General features: G+C 43.2%; 2 protein-coding genes across 2 annotated transcripts; one reads left to right on the forward strand and one right to left on the reverse strand.

Annotated features, from left to right (window-relative positions):
• On the reverse strand, positions 1 to 19,092 carry SGCB (sarcoglycan beta). The gene is given in 6 exon segments (NM_001114287.1): positions 1 to 204; positions 5,011 to 5,142; positions 5,462 to 5,653; positions 6,760 to 6,945; positions 11,586 to 11,795; positions 19,057 to 19,092. Coding segments are annotated over 6 exon segments (960 nt in total).
• LOC146400430 (uncharacterized) lies at positions 18,681 to 27,311 on the forward strand. The gene is made up of 2 exons (XM_084972043.1): positions 18,681 to 20,102; positions 26,016 to 27,311. Exon 1 carries the CDS (start codon positions 18,698 to 18,700, stop codon positions 19,376 to 19,378), a length of 681 nt encoding a protein of 226 aa, XP_084828169.1. The 5' UTR covers positions 18,681 to 18,697; the 3' UTR covers positions 19,379 to 20,102; positions 26,016 to 27,311.
• Positions 27,312 to 27,691: the final 380 nt, after the last annotated feature.

A 27,691-nucleotide genomic window follows, 5' to 3' on the forward strand; every position in this document is an offset into this window, starting at 1 on the left:
CTAACGAGTGTCTCCACAGGGGTTGTCTGAGGTTTGGCAGCCCATGTTCTGGCCCGTCACTTGTACTTTGAAGAGGGTCCCGTCAGCGCACATGCAGAGCTTGTAGCGCACCCAGTCACCACTGCCAAACTGGTCTCCGCTGGAGGAACTGGGCAGGCGAGTGGTGCTGACTGTCACAGTTCCGTTCAGGATGATGCTGTTTTCCTATCAGGAGAACAAGCACACTGTTTAGCTACATCTACGAGGAGGGACTAGACCAAAGTTAATAAACCAAACTCATTGCAATATCAGCAAGAATCGAAGGCAGTAAGAAAGAGTAAGGTCATGACCAAAACCACCATAACAAAAAGTTCAAAACCAGTCAAGGTTCAACTAGCGAGCTTTTAGTAATTATTCGTGACGTGTATCAATTTATTTCTCAAGGGTTAAAAATCATATCAAAAGTCCTAAGTACATAAGAAGACTGATGCCTATACAGTCTCGGATCATTTGCATTTGTTTCTTCCTAAGAGAGTTTTAACAGTTACTGATTGATATGTTTCTGATGATGAGAAGCAAAAGACTGTTTTTTGCCTAGAGAAAAGTAATTTTAATTTCCAATGTTTTTTTTTTTTTGCAACATCATAAATGAAGATCCAAATCATATTAATTTTGAAGACTAGGTACTCAAAACAGCCTAGAGGTTCTTTTTTCTCAAGCCACCATCCCAGGAATATTCTTGCACTGCAGATCTTTTTAAAAAAAATTTTTTTTTAGTGTATAGTTGATTTACAGTGTTGTCAATTTCTGCTGTACAGCATAGTGACCCAGTCATACATACATACACACACACACATACATATATATATATATATATATATATATATATATATATATTCTTTTTCCTTCTTTTTGTCTTTTTAGGGCTGTACCCGAGGCATATGGAGGTTCCCAAGCTAGGGGCCTAATTGGAGCTACAGCTGTCGGCCTATGCCACAGCCAAAGAAATGCCAGATCTGAACCATGTCTGTGACGTATACCACAGCTCTCGGCAACAGTGGATCCTTAACCCACTGAGCGAGGCCAGGGATCGAACCTGTGTCCTCATGGATATCAGTCGGGTTTGTTAACTGCTGAGCCACAACGGGAACTCCTATATTCTTTTTCTCATACTATCTTCCATTGTGTTCTATCCCAAGAGATTGGATATAGTTCCCTGTGCTGTACAGTGGGACCTCATTGCTTAGAGGCCCTTTCTTTTTCCGGAATTCCTAAACCCCTCCCTTCCTTCCTTGTCTTCTTTTCATCTATTCGACAAATAATTATTAAATGTCTCCTATGTGTTAGATTCTATTCCAGATGCTGGGATAGTCAGGCAAAGTCCAAGTCCTCAGAAGGTTGACATCTTACTGGGGAGGGGCAGACAATAAACACCTAGACAGGTAAAACGAATAGGACATCCTGAGAGGAAAGAAAGTCAGGGTAAGTAGAGACAGTGACCAGGTGGGAGTTCTACTTTATGGAAGATGCTCAGGGAAGGCCTCTCTGATGAGGTCACAGTCCACTGAAACTGCATGACAGGAGGGAGTGAGGCATGTGGATAACTGGGCAGAGGAAAGAGCACACGAAAAGACCCCAAGGTAAGCATGAGCCTGGCATTCTGGGAACAGAGAAACAGAGAGGAGGCCAGCATGGCTGAAGGAGGGAGGGAGGGAATCAACTGGTAGGAGATGTGTCAAAGAAATCGCCAGGGGCCAGATACCTAGGCCAGGGAATGGACTTTGGATTTTGTGCATCAGAAGGGAAGCCATTTAGAGGGTTCTGAATGGGGAGTGACATCATCTTTTAAAAAGGATCACTCCGGCTGCTGTAAGAAGAACCGAATACAGGTGAGACGAGTAGGCAGGGAGCCAACTGAGAAGGCTGTTCTTGCACGGCAGCTGGAGAGGACCGTGGTTTATACCATGGCGGTGGTGGTGGAGGTGGCAGTGATGAGAATCAGCCAGATTCTGCACATCTTCTGAAGGTAGAGCCCGAAGGCTGATAAACGAATGCGTGCCACTTAACGAGAATAAGACACACTGAAAGAAATGCACATTTAGGGAGGGAGGGTATGAAGACTTTAGACTTGGGAGTTTGAGATGTCTATTAGATGTTAGAGTGGAGCAGGCGAGAAGGCAGCTAAAGATGTGAATCTTAGTTCAGAGGGGAGATCAAAGCAGGAGTTACAAAACTGAGCGTCATCAGCTCATAGTGGGGATTTAAAGCAATGAAAGTTCATCATGAAGTAAGGGAAACAGCTGACGATGTTGTGATAGTACATGGAATTTTCAAATTTTTCCCACACTGCCATCTTGTGGTCATGTAATTTTACTTTCTTTAAATTGCTAAAGCAGTTTTTTTTTTTTTAATTGAAGTATAGTGAATTTATAATATTGTGTTAGTTCAGGTATACAGCAAAGTGATCCATATATATATATATATATATATATATATATATATGTATATTCAGGTTATCTTCTATTATAGGTTATTACAAGATTTTGAATATAGTTCTCTGTGCTATACAGTAAATCCCATATCATAAACCTTGTTGCTTACCATTTTATATATAGTAGTTTATATCCATCAGTGCAGTACTCTCAATTTATCCCTCCCCATCCCCCTTTCCCCTTTGCTAACTGTAAGTTTGTTTTCTACATCTACAAATCTGTTTCTGTTATGTATACAGATTTACTCATTTATTTTTTTAGATTCCATATATAAGTGATATCATATTCATCTTAGCAGTTTTCTTTTTTGGTCGTGCCCACGGCATGTGGAAGCTCCTGAGCCAGGGATCAAGCCACAGCAGTGACAACGCTGACTCCTTAACTGCTAGGCCACCGGGGAATTCCAGCAGTTTTTTTTAAAGCAGTCTAAGGGATAAAATTCTTTCTAGTAATTAGCCATACACTTAAAAACTAACCTCTGATAGTACCTGCATCATAAAACTAATTATCTTTTCCATACTGGCTTCTTTTTCTTTTAACTGTGGAGAAATTGATAACAGTGTATACATATTTTAAAGTATTTAATACTGTCATATGAACAACAGGTAGATTTTTCAGAGAGAAAAAATGAAAAAGATTTAGGTTTAGTTATAACCTAAAAGTTATAGGTCTATAACTTGCTAATGGCTAGAAACAAATCAATAACATCTCTTGCTTCTTTGGGTTTCTGATGCATTGAACAACAGCCACACTGTGACCATTCTTCAACAATACTATTCTCTCAGAGGAATGGCTTCCTTCTACAATGCACATACAAAAAATACTTAGCATCACTACTGAGTTTCTGGAAAGAATCACATTTTAGGTTCATATTCATTATTTAGAGACTGGAACATATTCTTCAAGGGGAAAGGTATTTATGGAAGTGAAAAAACTTATATTTTTTAACTTTTTTTGAACTATGATTAGGGTTTTTTTTTTTTGCCTTTTTTTTTTTTTTTCTTCACGGCCGCACCTGTGGCATATGGAAGTTCCCAGGCCAGGGGCTGAATTGGAGCTATAGCTCTGGGCCTACACCACAGCCACAGCAACACAGGATCCGAGCCGTGTCTGCGAACTACACCACAGCTCACAGCAACGCTGGATCCTTAACCCACTGAGAAAGGCCAGGGACTGAACCCACATCCTCATGGATACTAGTTGGGTTGATTACCACTGAGCCACAATGGGAACTCCCTATGATTAATTTTTTTTAAAGTCCTTAGGGTTAAGTTCACTTTTGTCACTTAATGTTTTGTAAAACAAATTTAATTAGGTTTACTTAGGTAGCATATAGACATTTTGAACACATATGCTTTACCAGAATTGTGAGCAAGTAAAATATTTTTGGACTTACGGCTCCCTTATATGAAATATATTACCTATTTAAGTTCAGATATAACATGCGAGGCAGAGAGAAAATTTCACTTTTCGACAGGTATAGTAAAGGCAAAATCTTTTTCCTTTATATAACAGATGTATAAATAAAAATATATTTTGTGTATTTGATGATTGATTTTCATATCACTAGATACAAAATCAGGAAGAGATGTGAAAAGTCTTTAACTGAAAAAAAGCTCCGTCAACTCCAGGGCATGGATATTTACTTTGATCTTCCCTAATTCTCTTTTGGGAGCTGTTTTTGTTTGTTTTTCTTTCTTTCTTTCCTTTTTTTTTTTTTTTTTTGCTTTTCAGGGCCGCACCCACAGCATATGGAGGTTCCCAGGCTTGGGGTCTCATTGGAGCTACAGCTGCCAGCCTACAGCACAGCCAAAGGAACATAGGATACAAGCTGCATCTGCAACCTACACCATAGCTCACAGCAATGCCAGATCCTTAACCTACTGAGCAAGGCCAGGGATCGAACCCACATCCTAATGGATCCTAGTCAGGTTCGTTAACTGCTGAGCTAGGAAGGGAACTCCTGCTTTGTTTGTTCGCCTTTAAAAATAATACAGGCATCATTATGCAAAAAAAGCTTTAGAAAATAAAAAGCCCTGCCAGTCATAACTAACCACTGTTGACATTCTGGTAAACCCTTCTAGGTTTTTATAAACATACACATAATCTGAAAAATAAAAATGGAGTCCTCATTGTGGCTCAGCATGACAAGGATCTGACGTTGTCTCTGTGAGGATGCAGGTTCAATCCCTACCCCCTCAATGGATTAAGGATCCGGCTTTCTGAAAGCTGCAGTGTAGGTCCTGGATGCGGCTTGGATCATGTGTTGCTGTGGCTGTGGTGTAGGCTGTCAGCTGCAGCTCCGATTCAACTCCTAGCCTGGGAGCTTCCATACGTCACAGGTGCAGCCATAAAAGTAAAAAATAAAAATGAGATTTCACAGATTGTTTTATGACTTTCCCCTCATAATCCATTTTGAACATCTTTCCATGTCAAAAATATGCAACTACATTATCATTTTCATAACTGTATTCTTTCCACAAATGGATTTATATAACCAAGAATCTAATAAGTCTCTTAAACCCTTAAAAATACTCACAGCCTTTAACTCCATATTACCACCCATGTGAAATTCAATGGTTTTGCCCATAATGAATACTCCTTCATTTCCACGCACAATAGCACGTCCATCAACTTTTATATTTAAGTCACTAGTAGCATTGCTGGTAATCTGAAAATTAAAAAAAAAAAAGTAGTGAGGGAGAGTTTTTAAGTTAAAGTTAGAATTATTATTAGAGATGGAGGAATGGGAATTTCGACAACAAAATATGGAAGGCAGATATTTTTATTCACATTGTATAGATGTCTCGACAAAGAAATGTTTTGACAGTGATCACACAAGCTAGATAAGGACAAATCAGAAGCAATCCTTTCCACTGTTCTGGAGTTAATTCCTTCACAGCATTGTATCAGTAAAACTGCCTCCCCCCACTTTGTAACTTTAGGTAATAATTCTCTTCACTGATAAAGCAAAGAAAAATATATCATACCCTTTCGGTAGATGCTTTTTGAACGTTCAAACTTTTCACTCCACTTGGCAAATGAAACTCATGAGTCTCATAGTCCGTGCTGAATAAGATATTCTGAGTCCTTGGGTCGAAAAACTGCATACCAATGTCGCTTGTAATAGAAGTTTTGTTCTTTTCTACACTGAGCTTTGTTGTCCCTTGCTGGAAAACAATCTGCAGAAAAACACTTTATCGTGAACATGTTTTCAAAGAAGACTGAACCCAAAATTCAGAAGAACATTATAAAAAACAGTATAATAACAGACTTAACTTTAAATAATTTTAACTGTCTGTTTCAGCCCCTCCACCCAGGTAGGAGAAGGGCTCTTTAAAATGAGGGCTTACATGCTTATCTGCTGTAATGCTTGGCAGAACTAGCCGCTAACAGAGCACAGGGACCCAGAGCTAAGCTGGGGGGGGTGGGAGGGGAACAGTGACGATGCCTCCTTGAGGTTCTGGTCAGTTGAACACCTATGTTATAGTAGTCACTTGGCAGGGGTTGCCACTGACTAGACTGGCATATTCTCTTCCAGAATCCCAGATCATGGAGGGTACATGAACCCGGGAAGGTGTGCTTTTAAGTGGTTTCCTCATATGGAGGGGAAAAGAGTAAACTATGTATTCTTATAGTAACTATATCTATCCCAGAAAATGCTGCCAGGGAACAAAATCAAGAATATTAAGAAAATATCAGAGTTCCCATCATGGCGCAGTGGAAATGAATCCGACTAGGAACCCTGAGGTTGCGGGTTCGATCCCTGGCCTCGCTCAGTGGGTTAAGGATCCGTCGTTGCTGTGTGCTGTGGTGTAGGTCACAGATGCGGCTCAGATCTAATGTTGCTGTGGCTGTTGTTTAGGCTGGCAGCTGTAGCTCTAATTTGACCCCTAGCCTGGGAACTTCCATATGCAGCAGGTGCGGCCCTAAAAGGCAAAAAAAAAAAAAAAAAAAAAAAAAAAAAAAAAAAGAGAGAGAGAGAGAGAGAGAGAGAAAGTATCTGACAGCAGTAGATCAGAAGACCAGCAATATTACTAAATATATTTATGAGTTTTCTCTAAAGGAAAATATCCATTTCCATAATCAACTCTAGGTTCTGGGTTTTTTTTTTTTTTTGGCTGTGCCTGTGGCATGTGGAAGTTCCTGGGCCAGGGACTGAACCCGTGCCACAACAGTGAAAAGCCAGGTCCTTAACCTGCTGTGCCACAAGGGAACTCCTTCTAGGTTTTTACAAAGAATTTTTCTCTAATGGTTCTCAATTTACATTAACTACATTGTTACTTACAGGCTGATTGTTGCCAGTGATGACTAAATTTTCATTTCGCCTTCCTCCCACTGTGCTTTTATAAAGAGGATGTATAACTCCCATGTCAGATACTTGCTTGAATCGAAGCAGACCACTTTCATGAAATTCCATGCTGTCACAGCCATTTGGTCCAATGCGAATCACAGCCCAGATAACAAGTGTTATCTAAAAAAGAAATCAAGTATACTGTTAATAGGTGTTGCGCATCTAACATAATTAGAAAACACAGAAAAGACAGTTGCCAAAGGATCAAACTTCCTAAAAGTTTCATCAGTGAGATGAATACATTAATTGATTTTTCACTCATAAACAAAAGCAATTTTACTTTTATCAAGGTATTAACTGCAATACCTAAAAGCTGGAGTTCCCATTGTGGTTCACTGGCATCAAACCCGACTAGTATCCATGATGATGTGGGTTCCAACCCTGGCCCTGCTCAGTGGGTTAAGGATACACTCACGGTTGTGAGCTGTGGGGAAGGTCTCAGAAGCAGCTTGGATCTGGCGTTGTTGTGGCTGTGACGTAGGCCGACAACTGAAGCTCCGATTCTACCCCTAGCCTGGGAATGTCTATGTACTGCAGGTGCAGTCCTAAAAAGCAAAACAAACAAAAAAAACACCCAAGAATAGCAGAGAAGGCTACTCTGTCTCTTGCTGGGGGTTGTAAGCCTGGGCAGGGAGCTGCAGGTGGAGGAGGAGGATCAGGGAGTCTCAGTGCTAGGGATGTAGACTTCGCTGCATTCAGTGCAGAAACCCATCCTGCCCCTCCTCTGGGCAACATCCTCAGGCAGAAAGAATTGCCCCTGGTTGGGTGCAGGGTTAGGAGGGGGTCATTGGCGTACTTTGGAGATATTGTTGCTCTGTTCCAGACCACACCAATAAAATGAATACTGCAACAAAGCAAGTCCCGCAAACTTTTTTGATTTCCAAGTAAATATAAGTGTGCAACAGTATCATGTCTAAAAAGCAATGTATATACCTTAATTAAAAAACACTTTATTGCTGGAGTTCCCATTGTGGCGCAGCGGAAACAATCCAACTAGGAACCATCAGGTTGCAAGTTCGATTACTGGCCTCACTCAGTGGGTTAAGGATCCAGAGTTGCTGTGAGCTATGGTGTAGGTAGCAGACATGGCTCGGATCCCATGTTGCTGTGGCAGGCGGCAACAGCTCCAATTGGACCCCTGGCCTGGGAACTTCCATATGTCGCAGGTGTGGCTCTAAAAATACAAACAAACAAACAAAAATTTTATTGCTAAAAAATACTAACATCACCTGAGCCTTTAGCAAATTGTAATCTTTTTGGTGGTGGAGGGTCTTGCCTCCATGCTGATGGCTGCTGACTGACCAGGGTGCTGGTTGCTGAAGGCTGGTATGGGGTGGCAATTTCTTAAAATAAGACAATAATGAAGTTTGCTGCATTAACTGACTCTTCCTTTCACAAATGATTTCTCTGCAGCATGCACTGCTGTTTGATAGATTTTGCCCACAGTAGAACTTCTTTCAAAACTGGAGTCAGTCCTCTTAAAGCCTGCTGCTGCGTTATCAACTAAGTTTATGTAATAGTCGAAATCTGTGTGTGTGTGTCTGTGTGTGTCTTTTTAGGGCCATACCCATGGCACATGGAGGTTCCTAGGGTAGGGGTCAAATCAGAGCTGCAGCTGCCGGCCTATGCACAGCCACAGCAACATGGGATCTGAACGGCGCCTGCCACCTACACCACAGCTCACAGCAACCAGATCCTTAACCCACTGAGCGAGGCCAGGGATTGAATCCACATCTTCATGGATGCCGGTCGGGTTTGTTAACCACTGAGCCGGGACAGGAACTCCTGCCTCCAATAAAACATAACTCACAATTCCCACACTATACTTTTTTTTTTTTTTTTTTTCAGCCGACAGAAGCAACTCCTCAGAGTTTAATGCTTTCTCATGAGATTGTAGCAATTCAGTCATATCTTCACGGTCCACTTCTCATTGTAGTCCTTTTGCTGTTTCCACCATATCTGCAGCTACTTCTTCCATTGAAATCTTGAACCCCTCAAAGTCATCCATGAGGGCTGGAATCAACTTCTTTCAAACTCCTGTTACTGTTGGAGTTCCCATCATGGTGCAATGGAAACAATCCAACTAGGAACCATGAGGTTGCAGGTTTGATCCCTGGCCTCGTTCAGTGGGTTAAGGCTCTGGCGTTGCTGTGAGCTGTGGTGCAGGTCGCAGACACGGCTCAGATCTGATGTTGCTATGGCTGTGGCATAGGCTGGCAGCTGTAGCTCCAACTGGACCCCTAGCCTGGGAACCTCCATATGCCATGGATGTAGCCCTAAAAAGCAAAAAACAAAACCAAAAAAACGCTTCCTGTTATTGTTGATATTCTGACCTCCTTCCATGAATCACTAATGTTCTTAATGGCATCTAGAATGAGCCCTTTCCAGAGGCTTTTCAATTTACTTTGCCCAGACCATCAGAGGAATCACTATCTATAGCAGCGATAGCCTTACAAAATGTATTTCTTAAATAATAAGAGCTGAAAATCAAAATGACTCCTTGTTCTACAGGCTGCAGAGTGGATGTTGCGTTAGTAGGCACGGAAACAACACTAATCTCACTGTACATTCATCAGAGCTCTTGGGTGGCCAATGCATTGTCAATGAGCAGTAATATTTTGGTGATTTTTTTGTTTGTTTGTTTTTTGTCTTTTTAGGGCTGTACCCATGACATATGGAGGTTCCCAGGCTAGGGGTCCAATTGGAGCTACAGCTGCCGGCCTACACCATAGCTCACAGCAACACCGGATCCTTAACCCACTGAATGAGGCCAAGGATTGAACTCGAAACCTCATGGTTCCTAGTCAGATTCATTGCCGCTGCGCCACGATGGGAACTGCCGAGCAGTAATATTTTGAAAGAAGGAGTTCCCGTCTTGGTGCAACAGAAATGAACATTTTGAAAGAAGGAGTTCCCGTCTTGGTGCAACAGAAATGAACCTGACTAGGAACCATGAGGTTGCAGGTTAGATCTGTATCAGTGGGTTAAGGATCTGGCATTGCCATAAGCTGTGGTGTAGGTTGCAGACGAGGCTCAGATCTGGCATTGCTGTGGCTGTGGCGTAGGCTGGCAGCTGTAGCTTCGATTAGACCCCTAGCCTGGGAATCTCCATATGCCTTGGATGTGGCCTTAAAAAGACAAAAAAAAAAAAAAAAAATTTTTTTTTTGACAGAAATCTTTTTTTTTTTTTTTTTTTTTTTTCTGAGTAGTAGGCTTACAATATTCAGCAAACCATGTTGTAAACAGAAGTGCTGCCATCTAGGCTTTGTTGTTCCATTTATAGTTCACAGGCAGAGTAGAAGAGTAGATATAGCATAATTCTTAAGGACCCTAGAATTTTCCAAATGGTAAATGAGCACTGGCTTCAACTGAAAGTCACTGGCTGCATTAGCCCCTAAGGAGAGAGTCAGCCTGTCCACGTGAAGCTGTGAAGCCAGGCACTGACTTCTCCCTAGCTGTGAAAGTTTTAGATGGCATCTTCTTCCAATATAAGGCTTTTTGGTCTGCATTGGAAATTTGTTTAGTGTAAGCACCTTCATTTCTCATCTTAGTAAGATCTTCCGGGTAGCTTGCTGCAGCTTCTACATCAGGACTTGCTGCTTCATCTTGTACTTTTATGTTACAGAGACAACTTTTTGTCTCTTAAACTTTAGGAATGAACCTCTGTCAACTTCAAACTTCTTCTGTAGCCTTCTCACCTTCTCAGTTCTCACAGAGTTGAAGAGAGTTAGGGTCTTGCTCTGGATGTGGCTTTGACCTAAGGGAACATTGTAGCTGGTCTGATCTTCTACCCAGACCGCTCAAACTTTCTCCTTATCACAATAAGGCTGTTTTCACTCATGTGTTCCCTGGTGCAGCACTTTTAATTTGCTTAAAGAACTTTTCTGCAGTTCCCGCTGTGGCACGACAGGATGGGCTGTGTCTTGGGAGCCCTGGAATGTGGGTTCGATCCCTGGCCTGGCATGATGGGTTAAGGATCTGGTGTTGCTGCAGCTGTGGCTAGGATCTGATTCCTGGCCTGGCAACTCCATGTGCCACAGGGTGGCCAAAAAAGAAACAAATAAAAAAGCACTTTTCCTTTGCAGACACAGTTGGACTGTTTGGCACAAGAGGACTAGCTTTTGGCCTCTCTTGGCTTTTGACACGCTTTCCTCACTAAGCTTAATCATTTCTAACGTTTGATTTAAAGTGAGATACCTACAACTCCTCCTTTCATCTGAACACACAGAAGTCACTGTAAGGATATTAACTGGCCTAATTTCAATATTGTTGTGTCTCAGGGAATAGGGAGGCCGGAGGAGAGAGAGACAGGGTCAGCAGAGCAGTCAGAACACACACGTTTATCAATTAAGTTTGCCGTCTTACCTGAGCGTGGTTAGTGGCAACCCAAAACAATTACAATGGTAATATTAAAGATCACTGATCACAGATCACCATAACAAATATATTAATAATGAAAAAGTCGGAAATGTTGCAAGAATGACCGAACTGTCACATGGAGACATGAACTGAGTGAAAGCTCTTGGAAAAATGGCACCAATAGTCTTGCTTGAGGCTGGGTTGCCACAAACTTTCAATTTATATAAAAAAAAATGAAATATCTATCTGCAAAGCACAATAAAGCTAGACTTTTTCCATATAGGAAAGAGAAAAGAGGTCCCGAAAGAAATTACAGAAACAAAGTCCAAGATTTCACTGAAAAACTGTTGAAAACTTCCCCCCGGTAATTAAGAAAAGGATATTCTGTACTAAATACTCACGATTAAATTGATGACAGCCAGGATAAACAGGAGGATAATCACACAGATGGCTAAATTGCCCTTTCTCCCTCTCAGCCCTGTCTTATGCAGGCGATCTTCATCGATTGGAATATACCCGGCTTTAAAGTTACTATTGTGCTCTTTGTTGACGTTCCTTCTCTCAACCGCCTTCTCACGCATGGACTTCTTTACAGGACCATTGGAACTTTGCTAAAAAGAAAATACAACACAAGAGAACAGCTATATCCTCTCCTTTGGATGCACCTATTTATTAAGTGCAAATGCATAACTAAACTAAAGAAAGCTGAATTGGTTAGTGATATATTTTCCACTGATAAACCTCAAGTCATGCTGAACTGCAGGCTCCAAGTAAGGACACGACTGTGTTGAGAAGGGTATTAGAGAACCTTCAGTGTGACTCCTTGATAAGATATTTCCACTCTCTGCTTTGAATAGTCTTACCTTCTGTAAAGCGAGCAGCTTGCTCATTTGGGAGAAGAGTTGACATACACATTCTACAGTGGGTAATCTTATTTTTATTAATGATTTGTAATGATTTGTTTAATTATATGTATATTTTTCATTTATATAAAAAGAATTTGGAAAGGCTGATACACTTTATCACTCCAGTTGGCTGAAGTTAACATTATCCTAGATCAGCAGTTTTCCAGGGATGGGCTGGGGAGCCCTAGAGGGGTCCCCTGAAACATTTTAAGTGTCTGGAGGGTAAACCTTATTTTCAAAATAACACTAAGATGTTTTTTCCTTTTTCTTTCATCTTCTCTCATGAATGTGCCGATGACCCTTGAACAACACGGTTCACTTACATGCGAATTTTTTTCAGTGAATCTATTGGAAAAATTTGGGGAGATTTGCAACAATTTGAAAAACTTGCAGATGAACTGTATAGCCTAGGAATATCAACAAAATTAAGAAAAAGTTAGGTGTGTCATAAATGTACAAAATATATGTAGGTATATAAGGTGAGTGATATTTAACATAAAATTAATAATGTTAGTTTTCTTACTGTTTTTTTACATTGTTTTCAAAGAATTACATTACCATACTGTCTCTCTCTCGTAGCTGGAGAAATTGCCTATCAGTCTATCATCACATGCAACTGGTTTTTTAAAAAAAGATACTATGAATATGACTGTGATGCTGTACACCACAAAAAATTTTATTACAATTCATTCTGAAGTATATGGTCTACTGTGAAGGAACAGTAATGATTACACTAGGCTACCATAAAGCAACCGTACTGATGCTTCTTCATGATCAATGCATGAATTGCCATGCAGGTAAATAGACATGAATTTTTCTTTTTCCCATTATCTTTTCATTTTTGATGGCTAATGTTAGTAATACGTAGAACATCTATAATGTTTTGTACTATATAGGACAATACTGGTGTAGGTACTGACAGGTGATTCATCTTGTAAACAGATGACATATATAGAAACCTACAGTACAGATAATAGAGTACTGCAAATGTATTTTCTCTTTCCTTACAATTTTCTTAAGGACACTTTCTTCTCTCCAGCGTGTTTTATTGTTGGAATACAGTAGAAAATACATATAACATAAAAAATGCATGCTAATTGACTCTTTTTTTTTTTTTAATCTTTTTTTTTTTTTTGTCTTTTTGCTATTTCTTTGGGTCCCTCCCTCGGCATATGGAGGTTCCCAGGCTAGGGGTCGAATCGGAGCTGTAGCCACTGGCCTACGCCAGAGTCACAGCAACGCGGGATCCGAGCCGAGTCTGCAACCTACACCACAGCTCACAGCAACGCCGGATCGTTAACCCACTGAGCAGGGGCAGGGATAGAACCCGCAACCTCAAGGTTCCTAGTTGTATTCGTTAACCACTGCGCCACGATGGGAACTCCAACTCTTTTTTTTTTTTTTTTTTTTTTTTTTTTGTCTTTTCTAGGGCCACACTCATGGCATATGGAGGTTCCCAGGCTAGGGGTCCAATCGGAGCTGTAGTCACCGGCCTACACCAGAGCCACAGCAACTCAGGATCCAAGCCGTGTCTTTGGCCTCCACCACAGCACATGGCAATACCGGATCCTTAACCCACTTGTCAGGGCCAGGGATCGAACCTGCAACCTCATGGTTCCTAGTCAGATTTGTTAACCACTGAGCCATGACAGAAACTCTTGATGTGACCAGTGAGGCTTCTGGTCAAAGGAGTCTATTACTTTAGGTTTGGGGGAGTCAAAAGTCATACGTAGATTTTTGACTGCATGGAGATGTGCCCTCAACCCCTGCATTGTTCCAGGGCCAACAGTACAGTGGAGCTCCCACTTCACTGACATGGTTCACACCAAGAAAAGAAAACATTCTTCTTTTTCCTGGGTGTGTAAAAGGCAAGGTCATCCACCAAGAAAGAGTGGAGAGGGCACCTAGAATCCTATTGTGGTGGCAGGGGTAGCAGCCTAGTTGAAGGCTTACGGAAAATGGAGCAAGACAGGGATAATCATTGAGTAATGTGGCAGACACAAAACTGTAAATTCCACAAAGCAGTATAAAGGCTCTGTAGATGTTCACCCAATCTACTTTACAGATGTAACACAAAATGAATTGCTGAATACAGTTGCATAGGTTGTGCACCTCGACATGAGGGGCGACACCTATGAGGGTGCACTGACACTGCAAACATTTTAGGGTTGAATATGCATTTTGATAGTTTTTCAGCTGAAAGCAGTAAAATACCTTTGGGGAAGTGTGCTTGTTTCTAACCTTCACAGACACAGTAAAAGCTTATGACAGTGCTGAGAGATGGGCAATTGAAAAATCTTAGCCAGGGAGTTCCCTGGTGGTCTAGGGGTTAGAACTCAGCACTTTCTTTCACTGCTGCTGCCCAGGTTCAATCCCTAGACTGGGAACTGAGATCCCAGCTGCACACCATGGCCAAAACAAAACAAAATAGTGCTCGATAAAGACATTAAATAAAAAAGTCTTCAACTTACAGAATGGGAGAAAACAGTTGCAAATGATGCAACTGACAAGGGCTTAATCTCCAAAATATACCAACAACTCATACTCTCAACAGCAAAAAAAAAACAAAAACAAAAACAAAAACACCAAAACAAACAAAAAAACCCAAAAAAACAAAAAATGGGCAGAAGACCTAAATAGACATTTCACCAAAGAAGACATATGGATGGCCCACAGGCACATGAAAAAATGCTCATCATCACTAATTATTAGAGCAATACAAATCAAAACTATAAAGAGGTACCACCTCACACCAGCTGGAATGGCTATCATTAATAAAGACTACAAATAACAAATGCTAGAGAGGGTATGGAGAAAAAGGGAAACTCCTACACTGCTGGTGGGAATGTAAATTGGTACAACCACTATGGAGAACAGTATGGAGCTTCTTCAGAAAACTAAATATAGAACTACCATATGATCCAGCAATCCCACTTCTGGGCATATATCTGGACAGAACTTTCATTCAAAAAGACATGTACCCCTATGTTCATCGCAGCACTATTCATAGTAGCCAAGACATGGAAACAACCTAAATGTACACTGACAGATGAATGGATTAGAAGATGTGGTACATATACATAATGGAATACTACTCAGACATAAAAAAGAGAAAAATAGTGACATTTGCAGCAACATGGATGGAAGTAGAGATTCTCATACTAAGTGAAGTAAGTCAGAAAGAAAAAGACAAATACCATATGGTATCACTTATATGTGGAATCCAAAATATAGCACAGATGAACCTATCTACAGAACAGAAATAGACTAACAGACATGGAGAGCAAACTTGTGGTTGCCAAGGAGGAGGGGAAAGGAGTGGTATGGACTGGAAGGTTAGGGTTAATAGATGCAAACTATTACTTTTTTTTTTTTTTTGCCTTTTTTAAAAAAAATTTTAGAGCCACACACACAGCATATGGAGGTTTCCAGGCTAGGGGTCAAAGGAATCGAAGGTACAGCTGCTGGCTTATGCCACAGCCATGGCAAAGCCAGATCCTTAACCCACGGAGCGAGGCCAGGGATCGAACCTGCAACCTCATGGTTCCTAGTCGAATCTGGTTCTGCTGCGCCATGCCAGGAACTCCAACTATTACATTTAGAATGGATGAGCAATGGGGTCCTGCTGTGTAGCACAGGGAACTATATCCCGTCATTTGTGACAGAACATGATGGAAGATAATATGAGAAAAAGAATGCATATATATGTATGACTGGGTCACTTTGCTGTAGAGCAGAAATTGACAGAACATTGTAAATCAACTATAATAATAAAAAATAAAAGTCTTGGAGTTCCTTTGTGGCGCAGTAGGTTAAGGATCCATCACTGTTCCTGCAGCAGCTTGGGTTGCTGCTGGGGTGTGGGTTCATTCCCTGGTCCCAGGAACTTCCACATTCTGTGGACATAGCAAAAAAAAAAGTCTTAGCCAGAGTTTGAATATAGGTCTATATGAAAGAGAGATGGGACAAATCTTACTTTCCTGGGATGCATTCTTTACTTTTCTCTGCCAATTCATGCACATTGTAATATTTCATTCGATGCATTTATCACTTATTGAGGAGTTATCATATGCCAGATGCTCCAGACTACTGAGATGAGCAAGGCATGGCACCTACCCTCAACAAACTCACTAATGGGCCAGTGGAATAGATAAACAGGGGCACCAGCAATTACAGTTCAGCACAGCAAGTGCTGTCACAGAGCAGTGCATACGATGCTGACAAGAGTGCCTAAGAGGAATGCCACTCTACTTACTAAGCGGGGGATCGGCTGAAGATTTTTAAGAAAAGTTGGAATTTCAGTTTTGAATCTTGAAGAACAAACAGGAGTTAGCCAAACAAAGTACAGAGAAAGGCATTCCAGGCCAAGCTAACAACATGGAAACTCTGAGCACAAGTCATCTCCGTGCAAACCAATTTTGGTCACTCTTTGTGTACAGTGAGAGGATGAGTATAGGAATGGCACAAAAACTGAGGTGAGAGATGTGGTTCAGGGCCAGGAAATGAATGGACGTAAGTACCACATCAAGAATGACAGACTTTATCCTGAAGGCAATGGGGAACTACTGAGGATTTAAAATAGGCTAGTGATATAATCAGATTGGCATGACAGCAAAAAGAGACAAACTGGAATAGAAAAGCACAGGAGTTCCGTCGTGGCGCAGCGGATATGAATCCGACTAGGAACCATGAGGTTTCGGGTTTGATCCCTGGCCTTGCTTAGTGGGTTAAGGATCTGGTGTTGCCCTGAGCTGTGGTGTAGGTCGCAGATACAGCTCAGATCCCGAGTTGCTGTGGCTGTGGTGTAGGCTGGCAGCTTTAGCTCTGATTCAACCCCTAACCTGGGAACCTCCATATGCTGCAGGTGCAGCCCTAAAAAGACAAAAGACACACACACACACACACACACACACAGGAATAGAAGAGCACAGAGATGAAGCTATCAAGAGCAGGATTCTCTAACAGTCCAGATGAGGGCGTGACTGAGCTTCCACCCTGCAGATGAAGCCAAGACCAGGAGAGGTCTTAAGAGGTAGAACGGACAGGACCTGGTGACTAACTGGATGTGAGTATGACATAAAAGGATCTAAGATGACTCCCAAGTAGGACCTGCTACATAATTTGTGGGGTCCAGAGCAAAAAGAAAATGTGAGGCCCTTTGTTCAAATGTCAAGCCTGGGAGAGCAGAGCATGAAACCAAATGCAGGTCCCTTCTGAGCTCCCTAAAGCTGGCCCTGCTCCCAAGTTTGTGTGAGGTAAACCAAGTGAGTTGGATGGTTGCAGCCCTTTTCATGGTGACTATGATGCAATCCAGTGTTGCACATTTTTGAGTTTGGGTTGCCTGTGAAAAATTCAGTTAAGTTCAGGCTGGAGACATAAATACCTAACTCTGGAGACTGAGGGATGGATCAGATTGTCTAGTCCATATGAAAAGCAAGACTAGGAGCTTAGTGGAACGTCAAGAGCATCAACAGGTGACGTAGATGAAAAAAAGAACCATCTAAAACAGGCACTGATAAATCAGGAACAATTTTAACTGCAACAACTGCAAGAAGCTTTGTCTCCTTTCCATTTCACTCATTCGTTTAGGTTTTATCTTATTGTTAGGATCTGTAGCTCGCCTACTATCTCGACCTGATTTTTCTGCATCTATCTGGCAGTTTGACTTTAAACTTTGAAGGCAGATGTCATGCCTTTTATTTTTTTACATCCCTCAGAATGACTGTTTTCAGTGTTATCTACTATGTCTCTAAAAAAGCCTTTCCAGAAAAGATTTTCTGTAAACAGAATGTTGGCAACTTGACCCTTATTTACTTATTTTATTACTATTATTTTTTGTTTCGGTCTTTTTTTGCTGTTGTCTTTTTGCGTCTTTTTAGGGCTGCACCCATGGCATACAGAGGTTCCCAGGCTAGGGGTCAAATCGTAGCTGTAACCAACGCCCTATGCCACAGTCACATGGGATCTGAGCCAGGTCTGCGACCTGCACCACAGCTCAAATGCCGGATCCTTAACCCACGGAGCGAGGCCAGGGATCCAACCTGAGTCCTCATGGATGCTAGCTGGGTTCGCTAACTGCTGACCCACGACGGGAACTCCAGACCCTTATTTATTTTTGAATGATGTTGAAGAATGAGACTTTTTCAAAGAAACTATACTGCCATAGTTTCTTTTCAAAGGTAAAGAACTGTTAAGGGGGAAAAGAGACTATCAAAATTATTTTTATTATAAAAAGTCACCCGAAGTAACTAGATGTATGCATATGTCTGTGTGTCTGTAAATGTATGTATATGTATACATACGTATAGCTTGCTTTTTGTAATAGACTCTCAAACTACTCTAAGTTATAAATTTACAATGCAGATCAGGAAATACTTGATAAAGCATTTTAAAAAATGATTTTTAAAGCAGCTGGATAGGAGACAGTTTTATACTGGTGACTAAGTCTCCGAATTGGATGCCTGCACATGGGGATGGCAGAAACAAGAAGTGGCTGCAAACTGACACCCAGGCAACAGCTGACTATCTCTTGGCTGGTGTCAGGGGAGGCTCGCGGCTCCCGGACTGAGGTTATTTTTACCCGCGTCTTCGCAGCCACTGAGCTGGGCATGTCCCCAGTACCGGGACGGCGCACGCTCCGGGCTGACACGGTCGTCTCTGGGGCCCTCAGGACAGCGACCCCTCCTCACGCCGCCGGCGGACAGGCAGGTCAGGCCGAGGGCCGAGGCTGGCTCTCCCTCCTCCGCCCTGGAGCCCCTGCCCTGGAGCCCCTGCCCCCGGTCCCCGCCAGCCTCTGCCAGCATCCTGGGCTGCGGACAGCTCCTCCCGCCCCGCCCGCCCCACGGAGCCAGGTCCCAGCCGGCCCTCGCGCCCCAGCTCCCGCCCGCCAACCCTACGGCCGGCCCCACCGACAGGACCCCGGCCTCCCCAGGCCCTCCGGCTCCCAGATACGGCGGGGTTCACAGACCTGCTCGGCCGCGGCCGCCGCCGCCGCTGCCGCCATCTTCCCGCGCCGGCCGCCACCGCCGCCGCCGCCGCCGTCTCCCTTCCCGCGGCGGCCGCACCCCGCGTGTCTGCGCCTGCGCCGCGGAGGGATGGGAGGGGGGCCCGCCGCTCACACCCCAACCCCGCCCCGCCCGGGCAGCGAGGCTCGGAGCCCGCGGGGGCAGCGGAGGTCGCCTCCGTCCGCCCCTGCGCGCGGGCAGTGTCCTCGGAACGCGTTTTGTCCTGCTCCGGGATTCCTCGCGACCTCCTGCTGCCGCTGGATTCTTCCAAAAGGACGTCTTTAAAATACAGAGGACTCCTCTCCCTTTTCCCTCCAAGCCCCATCACGACAGACTGTGCCAGCCGCGTCCTTCTTTCTTCACGGGCCAGGCTCTCCAAGGCTGGGTGCAAAGGGGGTGTTTTAATACATACGTATGGGAGAGGAAGGTGGTAGTGACATTGAGGACAGAAGTTAACGGAGTTGCTATTAGGCAGCTTAAATCTTGAAAATCGAGACTCCTTAAGGAGGACATACATTCTCTTCCGGGATGCTTCTTAACTTTGAAGGGCTGAAGAAGTCTGATGCTTTTTTTTTTCTGTGATATTGGAGATGGAGTCTCCGTTTGGTATTGGCGGTAGTATGGATGTATCTCCTGGGGAATCTGATTTAACATATATTAACTGCACACCAGGAAGCCACTCAGCTATACCAGTAACTTCAGTACACATTCCTGGTTCCATGTCATTATCATAATCCAATAATCCTTTTAGTTTAAAAAAAAAAAAAAAAGCAGTGGCAACTAAAGTGCAAGAACTGTTCCTCGCGCGGCTGAAACCACTTCTAAGCACCTCTGGGCCCTAAGCCTGCCTAACTCAGCAGGAAACACCAAACAGACCTGCTGGCCAAATTTTCCTTCCTCCAGAAACTAAGCCGGAATGCTTTTTGATGACTGGAGCTGTAATATCGCGCTCTGCCTCTGCCTGCTTTACATCAGAGGATGCTGTTAAGTTTGACATTGTCAAGTGGTGGTAAGTCCTCATAATGTTTTCACTCCTCTCCTCTGGTTTTGGCTATCATAATCTTTTCACTCCTGTCCTCTGGTTTTGGCTAATATCAACACCTAGCTGGTCATCAGTCTCTGCATGTCTTTTTTCCCCAAATGCTGGAAGCCATTGCCCTGAGTCTCTATATGCACTCCTGCCTGGATATTTAGGACAGACCTCAATCCTCATCTTAGAAGGACTAAGTTATTGGAGTTCCTGCTGTGATGCAGTGGGTTAAGGATCCAGTGTTGCTGAAGCTGCACGTAGGTTGCAGCTGTGCTGTAGGTTGCAGCTGCAGCTCAGCTTTGATTCCTGGCCTAAGAACTTCCATATATGCCCTGGATGGGGGGGCGGTGTGGGGTGGAGACTGTAAGTTGTAGCCCAATGCTTTGGAGTTAGGAGTAAGTCTCTGTTAATAGTCTGGCCGTGGTCCTAATTATCCATTGAGATAACTTGGCTTTGGACTGATCCTTACTTCGGATCTCCAGTTCTGGTCCTGTGCCCCTTACTTCCTATGCTTTGCCTCTTTTTCCTCTGCTTGGAAAGTCCTTCTCTCTCTGACAGTCACACTGTGACTCATCCTCCATAAATCCATTCACATAGTATATTCTGTTTAAAGCCTTCCCAGTTACCTAGGCAGTTAGCTGGTCTGTCTCTTAGCTCTGCTCCAAGTCTTCTGTGTGTGCACTTCAGATTGCACTGTGTTCTGTTTGCCTATCTGACTTCATCTAAAAAATGGGGAGCTCTTTCTGAAAGGCCCATGTCCTATTCATCCTTTTATCTCCAATGCCTCACATAATAATGAAGCTTAATGTCTTAGAAATCTGCCTGATACTCCAGTTTCTAAGACCAGCAGCCCTGCCTTGATTTTGCCAACCTCTCTCCCACTTAGGTGGTGAGATACCTGATTTTCCTGATGCCACAAGCCCCTTGGGCTATCTGAAAAAAAAAAAAAATCACCTTCTCCTAGATTCCTTCTTGCTGATCTCCACTCACTATTCTCCTGGATGCCAATTACTGTAGAGTCTTTAAATTCACTTGTGGGAGTCCCATTGTAGCACAGCGGAAATGAATCCAACTAGCCTCCATGAGGATGTGGGTTTGATCCCCGGCCTCACTCAGTGGGTTAAAGATCTGATGTTGCTGTGAGCTGTGGGGTAGGTTACAGGCGAGGCTTGGACCTGGCATTGCTGTGACTGTGGCGTAGGCTGGCAGCTGCAGCTCTGATTGGACCCCTAACCTGGAAACTTTCATGTGCCATGGGCCTAAAAAGCAAAAAAATAAAAAAATAAAAAATAAATAAATTCACTCGTGGGAGCACAGTGTTAATGGAGTCAGTCCCAGATGTGTTCATCTTCCAGCCTTTTTCCTGAAGTAGTATTTCAAGTCCAGTTCTCCCAGCGGTCTTATGAGATAGGTCGTATTATCCCCATTTTACAAATAAAGAAATCAAGGCTCATAGAGGTTAAACAGATAACCAGGCTTTCAACTAATAAAGAGCCAGGATTGAACCTAGGTCCGTTGGTCTAAAGTTTTTGTTCTTTCTACCTATTAATGCAGCCTTTAAGTCTGTTACATGTCATTAAAAGTTACATGTTTAAAAGTGCAAAGCAGAACTGCCCAAGGCTAGAGTACTAGTCAGAACATGAAGACAGTTATCCATTCATTCATTTCATCTGATAGTGGGTTAAATAGTCTCTACCTCCCGTTTCCCCCCCCCCCAGGTATATCCAAGTCCTAATCCCTAGTACCTGTGAATGTGCCATTATTGGGAATAGGGTCTTTGCAGATGTAATTAAGTCAAGGATCTCAGAATGAGATCACCCTAGATTTAGAGTGACCTAAATGTAATGACTAGTGTACTTTTTGGGTTTTTTTTTTTTGCCTTTTCTACGGCCACTCCCATGGCATATGGAGGTTCCCAGGCTAGGGGTCGAATTGGAGCTGTAGCTACCCGCCTACGCCAGAGCCACAGCAACGCGGGATCCTAGTCGAGTCTGCAACCTACACCACAGCTCACGGCAATGCCGAATCCTTAACCCACTGAGCAAGGCCAGGGATTGAACCCACAACCTCATCGTTCCTAGTCGGTTTCGTTAACCACTGCACCATGACAGGAACTCCTATGACTAGTGTACTTTTAAGAAGAGGAGAGGACAGAGACACACACAGAGGAGATGATGTGAAGAGAGAAGCAGAGATTAGAGCGATGTGTCTACAAGGCAAGGAGTGCCAAGACTTGTCACCAGAAGCTAGGAGAGGGGCCTAAAAGCCTTAGAGCCTCCAGAAAGAACCAACCTACTTTGCTGACTTCCCCCTTTTTTTTTTGAGGCATATGGAAGTTCCCAGGCTAGGGGTTGAATCAGAGCTGCAGCTGCTGGGCTATACCACAGCCATAGCAACAGAGGATCCGAGCCACATCTTCGACCTATACCACAGCTCATGGCAATGCCGGATCCTTAACCCACTGAGCAGGGCCAGGGATTGAACCTGAATCCTCATGGATGCTAGTTGGGCTCATTACCAGTGAGCCACAATGGGAACTCCGCTGGCTTCTCTAGCTTCCAGAACTGTGAGAGAATAAATGTCTGTTGTTGGAAGCCACTTAGTTTGTGCTAATTGTTATGGCAGCCCTTAGGAAACTTTGTGCCCTTCAAGCTCAACACACCCCCAAATTGGACTCAACAGCCCCCCATCTGCTTTTCCTGTGTTTCCTTAGCGAATCACACCACTATCTAGTCAGAAACCACTTGGGAGTTCCCGTCGTGGTGCAGTGGTTAATGAATCCGACTGGGAACCATGAAGTTGTGGGTTCGATCCCTGGCCTTGCTTAGTGGGTTAAGGATCCGGCATTGCCTTGAGCTGTGGTGTAGGTTGCAGACGTGGCTCGGATCCCGCATTGCTGTGGCTGTGCCATAGGCCAGCGGCTACAGCTCCGACTGGACCCCTAGCCTGGGAACCTCCATATGCCATGGGAGCGGCCCTAGAAAAGGCAAAAGGGACAAAATAAATTAATTAATTAAAAAAAAACCATCAAAAGTCATTCTATTCTATTTCTAGTGTGAGCTTTCTACAATACAAATCCTATCATATTTCCTCTCATCCCGAAGCTTAAAACCCTCCAAAAGCTTCCATGATAAAAATCAAACATTTTTTACTAGCATATAAGGTCCTTTATATATAGGTCCTGTATATATATAAGGTCCTTTACTTTCTAGTTCCTTTTAGCCCCGTTTCCTATCCCTTCCACATCCTTCACTCCTGCCAAGTTCAATATTTACAGTTCCCAAGTATTTATCAACTTCCTGTTGTCTCTATGCCTTTACATATGTGGGTATTTCTCTTTTTTATCTGGCTGTTCTGCTTGTCCACTGAAATTCAGCTCAAGGGATGTTTCTTTGGGGAAGACTTCCTGGATCTTGGATTTCTGATTTTTTGTGCTTCTCCCTGTGATCCTCAGGCATGCCTTTATTGTCACATTTTTCCCACCATGCTGAAATTTATGTATTTGCCTGTCTGTCTTGTCTGTGAATTTGTAACACCCAATTTCCAAATATCTTTGGGGAGCAACCTCAGTCCTCCCTCTGCCTGACAGTTATAGGTGATCATTATTACTCTTTCTTAAAACTGTTATTGCACCAATTTGCTATGACACCCATTTGGTGTCATTTGATACCTAATAACACATTATCTTGTGTGTGTGTGTGTGTGTGTGTGTTTTTAATGCACATATAGTGTGCTCCAAGGTCTACTGTCAGCTCATTGCAAAACCAGGGTAATGTGTTACTACTTCTGTGTTGCCCTAAATCCTAAACACATAAGGGGCCAAGTATATCATGCGTCCTTAGTCATATGTCCTTAGTAACTTTGATGGATGACTATTGGATTAAATTTTTAATTTTTTTTTTTTTTTTTACTTTTTAGGGGTGCACTTGTGGCACATGAAAGTTTCCAGGCTAGGGGTCAAATCTGAGCTAGAGCTGCTGGCCTACACCACAGCCAAAGCAACTCAGGATCCGAGCCACATCGGTGACCTATACCACAGCTCATGGCAACGCGGGATCCTTAACCCACCGAGCAAGGCCAGGGATCTAACCCACGTCCTCATGGTTACTAGTGGCGTTCATTACCACTGAGCCACCACAGGAACTCCTAACTTTTTTTCTATTGGGTGAAAAATATTACTAGCACCTAAGTTGCTAATGTATGTAGCGCTGATGCTCAGCATGTATCACCCCAGAGAAGAAACTGATGGACTCTCACACTGGGCTTGCATTCATCATTTCTTGCCTCTTCATGCAATTTCCTGCCTCTTTGTTACTGCCCATCCTGTTCCATTTTCACTTCTTTTCCTAGGGAGCACCTCTCTATCCTTTTAGAACTGGTTCTGAATGTCGCTTTCTTCTGTTACTTCACCCATCCTTTCTTCGGGGGGCTGGAGGAGGAGGTAGAGGAAAGGCCAGTGTTTCCATACCATTTTATATTTACCCGATTGTACCTTGTTACATTGAACCATAGTTGTGTCTCTCTCTCCCGAATAGATCGTGAGATGCTAGAGAGAAGAGACTGAGTCTAATTTTGCCTTATGATCAAGGCAGATGTTTCTGCCACACTAGAAATTCAGCAGATGTTTATCAAATGTGCTTAAAAGATTGATTTTAATATCCTTCATCCTAGAGACTGCTCTCATGCTGTCCCTTGTCCCTCTCCTGGGGGTTTGAGAGTATCTTACAATGTAGATCATTCCCACTGCCTCTTTGCATCAGCTTAATGTGTCCTAAGCTCATGCCTTCAATGACCATTTTCACAGAGCCAAGTACTTGTCATGTTCCAGCCAGCAAAGCTGAAAGACGGAAGGGCAAGGATGCCCTTCTTTTTTGAACGAACTCTAATGATGGAATCCTGGGTTGAGATAGGAGGGGTACTTTGTAGCTCTCAAAAATCACACTTGGAGTTCCCTTTGTGGTTCAGCAGTAAGGAACCCAGCTAGTATCCATGAGGATGCAGGTTGGATCCCTGGCCTTGCTCAGTGGGTTAAGCATCCAGCGTTGCTGTGAGCTGTGGTATAGGTCGCAGACATGGCATGGATCTGGAATTGCTGTGGCTGTGGCGTAGGCTGGTGGCTACAGCTCCAATGTGACACCTAGCCTGAGAACGTCCATTTGCCACAGGTGTGGCCCAAAAAAGAAAAAAAAAAAAATCACTCTAAATCTGGAGTTCCTTGCTGGCTTAGTGGTTAAGGATCTGGCATTGTCACTACTGTGGCGTAGGTTACTGCTGTGGCTCAAGTTCGATCCCTGGCCCAGAAACTAAGCACATACCCTGAGCATGGCCAAAAAGCCAAACAAAACAAAAACAAAACCACTATATCTACTCCCCTCCTTCTAATATGTATTTGCTACAAATGTTTTATAGTAGTTTCTTTACATGCTAAAGCGATACAGTTGCGATATTAAAATTTTACTGTTTTTGGACTTTCCTGCCATGGCGCAGCGGAAACGAATCCGACTGGGAACCATGAGGTTTCGGATTCAATCCCTGGCCTCTCTCAGTGGGTTAAGGATCTGGCATTGCCATGAGCTGTGGTGTAGGTTGCAGACGCGGCTCAGATCTGGTGTTGCTGTGGCTGTGGTGTAGGCTGGCAGCTGCAGCTCTGATTGGACCCCTAGCCTGGGAGCTTCCATATGCCGTGGGTGCGGCCCTAAAAAGACAAAAAGGCAAAAAAATAAATAAATAAAATTTTATGATGTTTTTATAATGATTTTTATTTTTTCCATTATAGCTGGTTTACAGTGTTCTGTCAGTTTTCTACTGTACAGCAAAGTGAGCCAGTCACACGCACATATATATATATATACATTCTTTTTCTCACACTCTCCTTTACTCTTGTTTTTGTAGTTTGGTCAGTAGTGGACATGAAATAATTTTACAGAAAAATTCTGAACTGTTCCTCTGAGCCAGGAATGCTTATTGGAATGATGGAGAAAACAACATCCCTGCTTCTGTCCAGAGGGGGAGACTGTCTTCAGCTCAGATCCCTCCTGCTGAATTCTCCGATGGTTGGTTTCAAACAGGGGGGAAGACAACTCCTTTTCAGGGTGGCAGAGAACAAAAGGGACCAAATGGGGCTGATAGGATGCGAGTACAGAGCACTCAGGTCACAGTAAATGGATGAATTAGTGTTTTCTACCTGTGAGGGGAGACAAAGCACCTTGGCCGTCCCACCAATAAAATTTAAAGGAAATGTCATGCAGTTGGGTCAGCAAAGGCTAAAAGATTTTCTTCAAATAGTAGAATAGGCGCTGACCTGTGTTAAGGAGTAAGATTCTAACCCAGACAGCTGTACAACAAGAATAGTCGACACACGGAGTAATACACCCAGAAGAGGATTGGCACCTCAAAAAGCATCCTGGCCAGAGCAGAGCAGAGCCTTTAGCCACCCTGGCTAAGGGGTTTGCAACTGTCCTTACTGAGGAAGCACTGGAAATTATGCTGAGGATTCCTCTGTATACCCTTGTGGCTTCTTGCATACAGGCTTCGTACATACAAGCATGAAAATACACTCACAGCTCTCACTGCGCTGAGCGAGTTTGTCAGTCTCTGATTGCCTTCTTAAAATCCCCAATTAAAAATCTCTCCAGCTGCTCAGAAAACTAAAAATAGAACTAGCATTTGATCCAGCAATCCCACTCCTGGGCATCTATCCGGAGAAAACCATGACTTGAAAAGACACGTGTACTCCAATGTTCATTGCGGCACTCTTTGCAATAGCCAAGACATGGAAACAACCTAAATGTCCATCGACAGAGGAGTGGATCAAGAAGATGTGGTACATAGACACAATGGAATATTACTCAGCCATTAAAAGGAACGAAATACTGGCATTTTTAGTAACATGGATGGACCTGGAAATTATCATGCTAAGTGAAGTCAGTCAGATAATGAGACACCAACACCAGATGCTATCACTTACATGTGGAATCTGAAAAAAGGGCACAATGAACCTCTTTGCAGAACAGATACTGACTCACAGAAAAACTTATGGTTTCTAAAGGAGACAGTTTGGGGGGGTGGGGGGATGCGCTGGGGGGTGTGGGATAGAAATACTATAAAACAGGATTGTGATGATCATTGTACAACTATAAATGTAATAAATTCATTGAATAATAAAAAAGAAAGAAAGAAAGAAAAAAATCTCTCCAGCTGACCGAGGTAGGTACAATTCAAAGTGGGCCAGATTAAGGACTTCCAGAAAGCCTCTTCCATCCAGATGTTTGGCACATTACACTTCTCTAGAACAAATGGCTCCTGGCTGGCTGGTAGACTTATGATGCCCCAAGAACAACCAGCTGGCTGTTAAATTTCCTTACTGCTACCTCAATGGGATTATGACATCAAATATAAAGCAGCCAATCATCTCCTTCCTTCCTTCTTCCCTTCTGTGCCTCCTTCCTTCCTTCTTTCCCTTTTTGTTAACAATTCAGTTTAGCAAACATTTATAGAGGGCCTAGAATGTGCCACCTGCTGTGCTGAGGATTTAAAGCTAAATAAACCTTTGCTCTTTTCTTTAGGAA

This window comes from Sus scrofa, chromosome 8, assembly GCF_054392235.1.
Source record: "Sus scrofa isolate SSC_HxYL_T2T_F1_AM1 chromosome 8, Sscrofa_HxYL_maternal_Yorkshire_Landrace_v2.0, whole genome shotgun sequence".
In the NCBI taxonomy this organism is placed as follows: Eukaryota; Metazoa; Chordata; class Mammalia; order Artiodactyla; family Suidae; genus Sus; species Sus scrofa.

What these genes read in the sequence shown, in the direction of transcription:
- LOC146400430 (XM_084972043.1), top strand. Translation starts at nt 18,698, where the DNA reads ATGTCCCCAGTACCGGGACGGCGCACGCTCCGGGCTGACACGGTCGTC.